Source organism: Pyxicephalus adspersus, chromosome 1, assembly GCF_032062135.1.
Source record: "Pyxicephalus adspersus chromosome 1, UCB_Pads_2.0, whole genome shotgun sequence".
In the NCBI taxonomy this organism is placed as follows: domain Eukaryota; kingdom Metazoa; phylum Chordata; class Amphibia; order Anura; family Pyxicephalidae; genus Pyxicephalus; species Pyxicephalus adspersus.
Window position 1 is genome coordinate 20,822,173 of NC_092858.1, and position 12,224 is coordinate 20,834,396.

Consider the following 12,224-nt stretch of genomic DNA (forward strand, 5'->3'; position numbering starts at 1 on the left):
AATGCTTTACTTGATTTAGAAGTAAAATGAATGTAGCCCATAAAAAAAGTTTCACAAGTGTTATTTCCCAGAAGAATAACTATGATTCTAAGATTGAGAAAAAATCTTTTTTTTTTTTAACAGGTGGAGTACCTTGTTCAACAGAATGTTATCCCACCCTTTTGCAATTTATTATCTGTGAAAGACTCTCAAGTTGTACAGGTGGTTTTGGATGGCTTGAAAAACATTTTGATCATGGCTGGGGAAGAAGCAAGCACAATTGCTGAGATCATAGAGGAGTGTGGAGGTAAGGTATCTTTTTGCTGTTTTATTTCTATTTTTTTTTTTTTTTTGTTTACCTGCCTTGTAGGTTTCCATGGCTGATTAGAAAAAAAAAGCATTTGTGGTCTTTTTTAGCGGTCCCAAAAGTTTCTTACTGTCCAGACCAAAGCATATCTAATCCCCAATACAAACATTTCATCTATTTCAGCTTACCAGTCCTTAAATGTGGCAACATTAATTTTATTTTGCATGCTTTTTTCACCTGGTATTTCTTCTGTGTGCCTTCAGATCACAGGAAGTGAAAAAGGACACTGCATTTCTGTAAATATTAACAGGCAGTTTCCATACTTTCAAAAAATGTATTTAGTAAAAAAAAATAAATAAAAATATCAATGCAATTTTCACATCCAAGGACTAGTAAGTTACAATATACTGCCATTTTTTCTTAGGTTTACTTAATGTCTAGGTTTATAAGAGAGAAATGTATATATGTACATTCATGGTTGAAATGATAAGTCTACAGGAAATGTAGGTAAGCATTTAGCCTAATATCAAAGGATAAGCCCACTAGGTTCAAAAATAGCTACTTGGGAAGTAGCATTAGATGAATGTGTATGGTGCAGATCATCACCTAGGAGTAAGACTTGTGTCCTTCATATTTTTACCTGGCTCTATTTCTTCTAGGTCTGGAAAAGATAGAATCACTGCAGCAGCATGAGAATGAAGAAATCTACAAACTAGCGTTTGAAATCATAGATCAGTATTTCTCTGGCGATGATGTAAGTTCTTGACGTGTAATTCTACTTTTTGCAAAAAAAAAAAAAAAAAAAGCTGTATGGTGGTAATTTTGTTATTAGACAAAAAAATGTTATGTTAAAGTGAAAAATTGGTATGGTATAGTCATGCATGTCTGTATCGGGGGTTCTCATTCTTTCATTCAGATGCCTTATGTATGATCAACCAGTTATGATTACTCAAGGTTGTTTAATGCTTTTCTTTGCAATTACACAGATTGATGAAGATCAAAGCCTCATCCCTGAAGCCACCCAGGGAGGTACCTACAACTTTGAGCCGGCAGCCAACCTTCAGACTAAAGACTTCAACTTTTAAGTGTGTTGCAGTGCAGCTTTTCTCTATCCCACAACAAGTAGTACCACCAGATGTCCACCAATTGAAGAAACCTTGCTTCAAGATACACACGCCTCTTCATTTTGATGCTTCTAAAGCAAAACCATGTATCTGTCACTTGCAGTTGCCAAATGTCACACTCACACGGACTGTAATTGCATATGCATGAGCTTGGTTTTCTTTGAAACCCTAACAGTCCCAGCTGTATTTTTTACCTTTTCCATTTGGCACTGTGTGCTGACTGCCACAACATCCAATATTTCTTTTTTTCTGTTGTTAAGATGATTTCATAGTGATGGCATATCCGCTTCCTGTGGAAAAGTAGCTTTTCTTGAACCTGGTGCACTGTATATCAAGACTTTGCTATAATGCATACATTGTGGAAGACTCTGCAAAGGGTACAGTCTCCTCCTGAGCCTCCATCTTCTCCATAGACATTTTCATATTTTGAGGAACTATAAATTTATTGGAAAAAAAATTATTCATGCAAGCCAAAAGATTTTGTTTGAAACTGAATAAAAAAGATTAACTTGGGTGAATTATTGAAAACGAAAAAAAAAAGAAAAGTTTAAGAGAAAACTTTTAAGTCTCTTTAGTATTTCCCAAGCTTGCTTCCCATGTCAGGATTGGAAAATGGAATGGATTTAAAAGCAAAGCTCCTTTTTATTTTTATTGAACATCGGGCCCTATTCGACCACTTCAACTTGTGTTTCTCCTGCTGTTTTTGAAGTAACCAAAATCTGTGCATGGAATTATTTTCTCCTTAGAAGCTGCCCATGAACACCTGATCCCCAGATGAAAGTGACTATCCCTAAAGCCTGGGGAAGATCTCCTGAAGTACTGTGGGGATGTAGCAGGAGAAAGAAACCTTGCTTTTTAGTAGATCTGGTATGTTAAGTTAGGTGAACAATGATGATTTTTGACTTGGAGTCAGACTGTGGAGCTTTTCTTGTTTACTGTAATTAGTCTTAATCTCTACTTTGTAATCAGTGCTTACTAGAACGTGGTTGGCAAAATAATGGAAAGTTGAAGTCGCACTAGGCGCTGTGTACTCTAAAGGTTTGTGGGAACGTGACTAGTTGTCGTAACAGTTGGCACGCCACAACCTTGGCTGCAACCGTACAGCAAGCTCCCCGAAAGCTTTATTCTGCTACAAGCAGGTGTGCTACAAACCGTAAAATAGGGCTTATCATTGCATATACCTGTACAAAAGGGGGCAGCATCGCATCTCTGGCCATTAGGCAGTAATGCTATAAGCGTGGGGTGCTAGCGTTCTTCATTTGGCTGTACAATGCTATTTTCAAAAACCCCATGTTTTCTGACAAGCTTAATAAGATTACAGGTTCATTTAAATTTGTGTAACCAGGTTTTCCCACACAGTGGTAAATCAAAACCTGGTAAGACATCATGGTGTTTATATTTAAATAGCTTTGTTGCTTTCAGAAACTCCAGTTTCCAATGTGCTTTTTTTTTTTTTTCTTTTTTTTGTGGTGGGAGCTGGGATACTGGTACACGGTTTATTGTGTGAACCAATTCCCAATGATTTGATGTGAAGGGATAGTTAAATTAAAACTACTTTTTAGTTAGCAGACTTGGGTCGTGTTTACTGTGATAATGAAAGAGATGCCATCCAAAAATTGTGGATCCACTTTTCTTTAAAGGCTTGGTCAACCCAAATTGGAATTTTCAGTGTTGGTTGAATACTGGTGTGTTATGGCACTTGATAGTTGCCTATATCTCATGGAGACGCCAACCATTAGATCTCCCCGCTAGATAAACTTTTTTTGGTTAGCCCTTTCAGTTTCTTGCTCATCATATCTCAAGATTGATGAGCACAACCCAAGGAATTCTGAATGGCTATAAGGAGCTAATAACTTGGTCATTTAATTGAAGAAAACGTAAGGATCAATTAGTGGGTTTCAAGATTGTCTTGGTTGGTGGCTCTTAGACGTAAGCAGCTGGCTTGATTTGTGACGTATTGGTATTTAAACAGCACTGAAATTCATTCTGTGGTGATTTGGCCTTTTCAATGCTTTCACCTATGAACAACACAGCGGGTGTGCATTCATTACAATATATATAATATATATCTCTGCCAAGGTGGAGCCACTTTAAAGAGGGGGGTGGGGTTTGTCTTGTATCCCCAGGAGGATACAAGCGTATGTTTAAACTGCAAGATTTTTACTTGCTAGAGAATCTGTTTTAATATAGCAGTCTGGCCTCTGATTATTTATAGGTTTTATAAATTTTAGATTCAATTTCTCTTTAAGGTGGCTCAAAACATTTTCAACTCTCTTGTGCACATAAAAAAAGAAAAAAAAATGAGTTGAAATTCATTGTGCCTTTTTTTTCTTTCCCCATCCCAAGAGTTTTAGAGCTGGCTTCATATCATAACTGCATCCCACCCACACAATAATAGGCTAAACTCTGTGGTGTTTTGCGTAACGTAGACAGTTTTATAGCAGAACTTGATACGGTCACTTTATTTTTGCTATTAACCCTTTGTTACTTTTTCCTGCAAATTGATAGTTGTCCCCCCCCCCCCCCCCATATTTTCAGAAACTTTGTTACATATAGGCTATGTTGGTCCACCATTCTGTTTTGGGTAAACTTTCCAGGAAAGATTTTTGGAAGAGCAAAGTCCCTCTTTAAAAGCTTATAACTAATGATAACTTCTTTAAAGAGGCCTGGTCACCTACACCCAACAGGAGCACCAATTAATTTCCTTTTGGGATAAATAGTCAATCAAGGAAACCTTGTCGAAGGTGTCATGCAAGTGAGCTCATTTCTCAGGTGGCCTGTGTATCCTACCTCCTTTCCATTCCAGCACTGCAACTTCTGTCAATCATTGGCGTTAAGCACTTTTGGGCTTGTCAGTTGCCCCAGTCCTTTATCAAGCATCATGGTTCCATCCTCCAATGCTTTGTCATTACTGCGTCCTGCTGTATCAGAGGATGCAACTATGGAACAAAGGTATCTGACACTACTGGAAGTTTCAAATGCTGAAGAGACTAAATGACACTGGAGTGGAGCCATGGACTGCTGTAGAATTGGATATATAGCTCTTGTCTTACAGGGCAGCTTTTGGAGGTTTTTTCTACCCTGACTAGGTGACTTACTAGCATTTAGCAAATTGCCAGGCTACAGGTCTGTGATTTATTGGCTCAATTCATAAAAATGGCTTCTAGTTGTATGTAGGCAACAGCTACTCTTTAAAACCTTAATCAACATTTTTAGGTTTCCTCTCCTCTGTTGTGACCTTATTAAGTTTTGGTAGGATTGCATCATCTGATAGTTACAAAAACAAAGACTTTTGCTGCACTTTTTTGTTTTCAGAACAGTGTTTGAAATGCATTTTTCTTTTTTTTTTTTTCTTTTTTTTTTTAACTGTTTAAATAGACTAAAATGTTCTTTCAAAGAGGCATCAAAATGTGTTCCTAATTTTGTATATGGGCTTAGGTTTTGTAACCAATAAAAAGCTGCTATCAAATACTATATACTATCACTTTGTGCAAGGTGTGTTTGATTTGCGTTTGTTTCCTGGAAATGCTTGACCAATGTTTTGAAAAAGGGAAAATAATTATGCATCTCGGATGAACGACCAAAAATTTACTACTTCATCTGCTTGTGATTGGACCATGAAGGAGCATTACCTGGCTGATCATGTTGTCTCTCTGCTCTATCCTTAGGTTAGCATGTACTTTGTTCATTTACATGTAGTGGAGGGTGATTGGCCTAGAATGCTGCCCCTTCTTTCCCTGTCAATTTCCCCCCACCCCCTTTTAGCCAGGCGCACCACTCGGCACTTTTCAGAAGCCACTTGGCTGTTTTTGGGCAGTTGAAAAGTTGGGCCACCACCTGTCTACACCTTCCCACCCAGCTTAAAAAAAATTCTGGGGAGAATATAGTGTGGTTGTGCAAATGATCACAAGAGGCTGGGAGGAAGCCAAATTAAGATGTTTCCACTTCCTACATGTAAAATAAATGTATTGATTTCTTTAGAAACATTGATTTCAATCATTGAATCTCACTCCTAAAGCCTTTAGCGTGTATCCTAATTTAAAGGGATCTACATTCATGTTTTGCACAATGATCACCTTTGGCTTATTGGTTAGTCCTGCTGTCTCTTATACATTTGGGGTTTAGGACTGGGTAGTGATATTTTAGCTTTGCTGAAAGGAATTAATAATTTGACAGAATTTCTATTTTATCATTCACAAACTGTTATAATTATATTATACTTTAATTAGGAAACTACTAACAGTCATTTCCACGCTGTTCGCTACCTCTAGCCCAAATACTTCAACATTAAAGCCTTGTAATTTTTTTACTTTTACACATACTCATTCCCTGAAAGGGTAAAAATAAGGGGTTTTATGTACCCCTGTACTCATTTCCCAAGGTCGGGGTGGCAGAGATTCCTAACTCAAAATGCTTAAAATGCTTATAGAAGCCCCCATTGTTTTCAATCGAAGCTTTCATAAAAAGCTTAAAAACGCTTGTAAAATCCTCCATTATATTCAATAGGAGAATTTTCCAGCGTTTACCCTGATAGCCACTTGAGCATCATCCAGATTAATAAATACAGGTTGTACAGAGTACAATGTAAACTTTTGGTCAGGCCCATTTTGGGTAAATTCAGTATCATTGATTTTTAAAACAGGCATACTTTTATTATATTGAAATAAATTGCTTCATCTGAGCACACTCCCTAAATAATAGAGTTTTCAACATGATCAGTCATTTCTAATAATGGCCAATATTTCACATATTCTACTGGGATTTGAAAACTTGGAAACTGATTTTTATGAATGATGTTTATGTGCCAGGTATGGTGTCATTGGTCTTGCATACAATTTTTTTTTTCCTGAAACGTTCTTTAAAGTAAATCTGTCTTGATATGTTCCAAAAATTCTAGCTCTCCTAATAAAATAGAGAATACTTAGGCTTTATGTTCATTGCTCATCAGGAACTCAACCCATGGGTGCAAGGGGTTCACCATGGCCACCAGGCAACCAGCAGTTTTAAGAGGTCTGGTATAGTAACCTTTATGAGTACTCCATATCCATAGGAGCAAACGTACATTCTCCTATTCATCAATATATATATTTTTCTATACAGATATTTTTAATATATTTATTGTGTAGGGAATTTGATGTTTTTCACTTGTTCACTTGAAAGTCACAGTCTATTTAGTCTTTCTGATAAGCATTAGATGTGATGTAGGCGCCAGTGTAGCTTTACCATTTTGTCAACACATCACAAAAAACAATATGCAAATCCAACAATTCCTAGGAATTATAGGAGGTGTTTTTTAGGTTTGAAACACCTTACAGAGTACTGTGTTAGCAAATGATTAAATAGGAAAGTGTTTTGCTGTAGGTTGGAAAGTCTGACGGACCAGTAATAGCTAACTGCCAGCAATTGCACCATGACACGATGACAGAGAAAATGGTGTGGTAAAAATAAAAATCTGAGGCAGTTAAAGATCAGTTCTAGTATGATGTATTTTTCTGATCAGATATGATTTACTGGCAAAGCCAACCCCATGAGGAACCGCAGGCATTTTGAGAAGCGCCATCATTCATAGCAATATATAAATCTAATTTCATTTACTCAATATGCATATTGACTTTCATTTAAAAATCATGCATCTGTACTACCACACCTTAGTATCAATTTTCTGGTCAGTTCTTTGAAATGGTTTTTCTATATTTTCGCTTGATTAATCTCTGAATTAATGAAGAGAATTGTATGTGCGCTTACTCAAATATTTATTTAAACTGAAAAAAATGGTAAGTTATTTTAATCAACAATTTTCTGACCTGACTGATTGAGGTCATTGCATTCCTATACTGCCTATCAATCACTTTTGGTCAATGAAATTCAAAACTAAATAAGCAATTTCTGGCTAATTCCATGGACTGAATAGCCTGTATATAACTTGCCTGAATATGAACATTACTCCATTAGGCAGTTTTTTTGGAATCAAACTTTGAGAAAGAGTGCCCACTCACATTGGTTGCTGGTTATAAGGATCACTGCTGAATTACAGAATGTCAGATGTTCTGGTCATTAAATGCATCTGATAAAAAGAAAAAATTAAATGGAGTTGGCAGCAGGAAAATATTTAAAATGGCTTGGAAGCGTTGCATTTGCATATCTCCCAAAATGAGATTATGCCACCACAAGGGTATACTATTGGTAATCTGTCATGCCTTTCTATCTATCATCCCCCCTCCCCCTTTTTGATAAATCAGTGGTCTACCCTAAATTCCATGAGTGTCTCAAAGTGGAGTCTGGGTTTATGCAGCAGTTATCTATTAATGACAAAAAAAAATGGCTCATCACAGTTGGAAAAGATCTTCAGGAGCAGCTTTCCCTTACGTTGTCATGTCACAAAGTTAAGTAATTTTTAGTCTCTTCAAGAAGAAAACTATTGGAGGTTAAAAGGTGACTCATGGAGTTCAACTTGTAGTTGTTGAGCTCTGTAGTTGCTGTGTGCGGTCCTGCACATGTGCAATAGTTACATCATCAATGTCTAAATAGGATTGTCGTCTTCTTGGAAGTCCACCGTGGAGCCGGAGGTGAACATGGCACTTTCCACATATACAGTGATGACAGAATATGAGGCATTGTGTGCTTTAAGCAGAACTCAACCTGTTTTTCAAAAACTTGGGATCAGACAGACCCTTTATTACAGAAAGGACAGATGATGTCCTTTCTGCAATAAAATAACCTTACCTGCCTGATCGCAATTTTTAAAGTACACTTACCCATCCCCAGTCTGTTACGGGCGCCTATTTTCTTGTGATCAGGCAGGTTAGCCGGTGTATTTCAGAAGGGACATCGCCTGTTCCTTTCTGCAATATAGTCCTGCCTGATCACAAAATTTTAAAGTGGAACTTTAGTTCTGCTTTAACCAGTGTGGATGTAAATATATATATATATTATTTTTTTTATTTTGCTTCCTCTAAATGTTTGTGCCCATATCCCCACACACTAATGCGCTGCTACAATATTCCGGTAATGCACCCCATGAGCAATGCATTGCTGTGGATGCAAATTCGCTGCATGCCTGACTATTGTGCATGTGGCAGCCTGAAGAGATTGGTCTGGCCTAATGAAATATATGCAAATACGTTCCGTGTTTTCACAAACACATAGCACGGCCATAGTGGGAGCTCAGCCCGGGTACTCTTTATTTTTCACTCTGATATTTTTGCATTCCTCAGCCCGCCTTGTACCTGCGGTAACCTAAAACCCACAGGGCAGAGGTCTCTCTCATGTTATCTTGGTGTCTGTTTGCTCTTTGAGGTATATCAGGTGTATGAGGGCCTAGCAATGGCATGTGAGGGATATGGGACACTCTTCATGCTTTGCAGAATTTAAAAATAGAATTGTTAAAAAGAAATGGCCGGCATGTAATTGGGTCTGTTTAGCTTTGTGTGGCATGTTTGAGGCTAAGATTTTTCAGAGTTTTTCCATTAAATTTACCCGCAATCAATTGCTATTGATTGACTGAACAAAGAATGTACTGCATGTCCTAAGAGATTTTACCCTAATTTTTATTTCAAATGCAGAGATTCTACTTCAATTTTAAGCCGATAGCCCCCTGTTGTGTATACTACCAACAAGCTGCATCTATCCATATGTCTGCAAGCATGTTGTCATGGTATACAGTGCTAAGGTTTCCCATTGCCAGATAATTACCAGCATTTTTGTACATTTTTTCACTTAGTGATTGGTGATTTTTAGAAATGAGTGGGATTTGCCCACTAGCAAACAATGCCAGCACCGTCTGCAAGTTTCAAGAACAGCTCTGCATTTTCCTGCGGGATGTTTGATGCCGTAGCTCCGGGAGCATGGACTGAGTATTATTCTTTGAGGTGAAATGGGTTTCAGTCATTTATAGAATACATTATAAAATGTATTCTTTAAGCAAGCATGCAACCATCAAAGTCAGACTGGCATCATACTTGTCCAGGTGAGAGAAAGCATTGAAGTGGAACTAAAGTTTGTATGATCAGGACGATCAATAATATAGAAAGAGACAGGCGACGTCCATTCAGCAATAATGCCTTTAAGGTAGCCTGAGCGCTTCAGGCTTCTGGCAAAAGGCTTAGCTACACATGCGCAGCGTCAGCTTTGGTTGCCTGGGAAACCTGGCATTCCTGACTTCTCTTGCATGTACCAGGATGAATGAGGAGCACAGGAGATATGTCATCCTGGCATGTCCATTCAAAATGGCCAAAGATCATCCCAAAAAGAAGCAAAATGGCAGCGCTCATCGCTGAAACGCATACAGGTGAGTTGGCCTAGGTTTAGTTCTGCTTTAAAGCCCATAGTATGCCAGCCTGTCTCACACAGTTGCACTTTTCTGTAAATATACAATATTAATACTTTTGTTTGATTACTTTTCATTTTTCTGATTTATTTCATGATATATGTTTGTATTGTTATACACTCCTCTTCATTTTACCTCAGAGGGCTGAGATAGTGGGCGTGACCCAAAGGGGCGCATTGCGCAGTAATAGGCGGAGTTTACATGGTGAGATCCTGAGTGCAGTCACTCATCATTGGCTGATGGCTGAGGAGGGTGCGATATTAGCATACTACGTCCCGCCTCTTCTGTATTCCAGTCAGGTTCTGGTGAGGCGGGAATCCCGGTACCGGCGGTGACAGCCATGGCGGGGGAAGAGGCTCCGGTTTTGCTGAGCTCAGTAACAGTCCTATCTCTGGTGGCCTGTGCGGCTCAGCTAGGTGTGGGCTATGTCCTAGCGCAGTGGCTGGGGAAGAAGAGCTCTTCCATTGACAGATGGGTGCTGGTGTGGCTTTTCTATGACGCTATAGTGCACTTTACACTGGTGAGTGGGCTGAGGAGAGGTGCCCGGTATATCGGTGTATTGGCTGCTCATTGCTGGGGGTGTACGGTGTGTGATTATCACCGGGTAGGGTGGTGATGACACTGATGAATGGACACTGCTGGGTCCCATGAAGTGAGATCCCCACCTAGAACCAAGCATGCCATATAGTAGGGTTATTCATTGTTACATCGGCTGGCTGCATTAGTTTGCTGTTTGCATTATTTACCTGGCGATCCTGCCATTGTCACACTTCCTGTCATAGGGTGACAACGATTACAGCTGTGTGGGCTCTGGAGGCAGTCACAGATTTCCACCAACCCCTATCCAAGTACATTGGCACCAGTTTACAAGAGTTACCTACAGTGTTTGGGGTTTATGGAGACTCCCAGGGGGTATCAGTCAGCTCTTGGGATGAATGTACTGGCCCGTCCATTTCTGGACAAATTTGCAAACGTTTGACGTCTACATAATTATTTGAATAATCAGTTATTAACATAATTCTTTTGCTTTAGGAAACCTGTTAAAAGTCGCCCCCCGGCAGGTGGCACAGGGTTACCTGAGGTGAGGAGATTAAATGAACCCCAGATCCTCACCAATGCACCCTGCCAGGAGTGATGGGCCGATGACCCTAATGGCCACTGAAATACTCTCCTGGCTATATACTTTTCAACATGAATGCACACTAATCAAAGACAACCCTGTTAACAGGGTGACTACGCTACAATGACATTTACTGGACAATGAGCAGTGTTGCCACTTTGTTTAGGGAAGTATAAACATTGTGGATTGTTACTGCAGGGTCAACAGGTAATAAAACTGCATTACAGGGGTAATCGGGGGAAAAAAAAAACTGGTATCCCTGATATTACCAGACTACAATGTTTCTCAATCAGGGTTCCTCCAGATATTGCTTGGGGTACCTTGAGCAATGAGCATTTTGTGCCTTTCAGGTCAGTTTAGCCGACACCAATGATCTATTTTTGCTATCTGTAAGGGTGGCATTCTTCCCACTAACCAGCACTGTAAGAGGCATTGTTCCTACTGACTGTCATATTAATGTACTGTGATCTGTTGATATAGTAATTATAGCAGAGGTTCCCTAAGACATGAAAGTTATTTCAAGGGTTCCCCCATGTTATAAAGGTCTAGAAATGCTGGACCATACCAATATGTCATTTTTGCTTTGATCTATAGGGTTTTTTTTTTATTGTGTCTTCATTGGTTAGACCTTTTCTCCTGTCCTCATGACACTAAGCAAAAATCCTGGCAACAAGGACATAAGAATACTTACCGGAAATAAAGTTATAATTATTTGGGTCTTTTTAACAATATGTGCAAACTTTTGTATCTTCCTGCTGTGTGTGGCCATTATATATCTGTAATATACCTATTAAACATCATGCATTTTCCATCTGCATAATGCTGGCTTGCACCTCGTCTAATAAGTGACAGGACTTGTAATTCATGTACAGATGAATGTCATATCCACAAAGTTAATGAAAACACTAATAACAAAACGTTCTGAAGATTAATAAACTCACATATTCTGATTTTCACTTCTAATGAGTAATATGTATGTTTTTTCTAGGAGGGTCCGTTTGTGTACTTGTCTCTTGTGGGAACCGTGGCCACGTCAGAGGGAGCTTTGGCTGCGTTGTGTAAGTATTTCTCTTACTGGTGTTTTGTGTCATGTTTAATGCCTTTTCTAGCTTCAACCCAGTGGATAAGGAGCTGGCCCAGTCCTAGTGCCAGTCCTAGTCCCAGTCCTAGTGCCAGTATCACTGTTTGTTCTCACTATTAAATTGTTGTTTGGCTTTAGACACAGTGGTCCATTCCATTCATAAAATTGCAGTTTGAAACCAGCAAAACCCATAACATTTGTTTAATGGAAATAAAGGGCTGTGTAATTAGAAGAAAGCCATTCATTAGACACATGATCAGACCCTTATTACAATTGTGATAAACCAG

General features: G+C 38.8%; 2 protein-coding genes across 3 annotated transcripts in view; both read left to right on the forward strand.

Moving 5' to 3' along the window:
• KPNA3 (karyopherin subunit alpha 3) overlaps positions 1-4,891 on the forward strand; it is a 28,815-nt gene extending 23,924 nt beyond the window's left edge. For both annotated transcript variants that reach the window (XM_072403358.1, XM_072403366.1), the window contains exons 15-17: positions 124-286; positions 946-1,040; positions 1,273-4,891. In XM_072403358.1, coding sequence (XP_072259459.1) covers positions 124-286; positions 946-1,040; positions 1,273-1,371 — 357 coding nt within the window. In that variant the 3' untranslated portion in view covers positions 1,372-4,891. The remainder of the gene's footprint in view (positions 1-123; positions 287-945; positions 1,041-1,272) is intronic.
• Positions 4,892-10,006: 5,115 nt separating this feature from the next.
• EBPL (EBP like) overlaps positions 10,007-12,224 on the forward strand; it is a 5,086-nt gene continuing 2,868 nt past the window's right edge. Inside the window, exons 1-2 of the mRNA XM_072403559.1 lie at positions 10,007-10,256; positions 11,845-11,914. Coding sequence (XP_072259660.1) covers positions 10,077-10,256; positions 11,845-11,914 — 250 coding nt within the window. The 5' untranslated portion in view covers positions 10,007-10,076. The remainder of the gene's footprint in view (positions 10,257-11,844; positions 11,915-12,224) is intronic.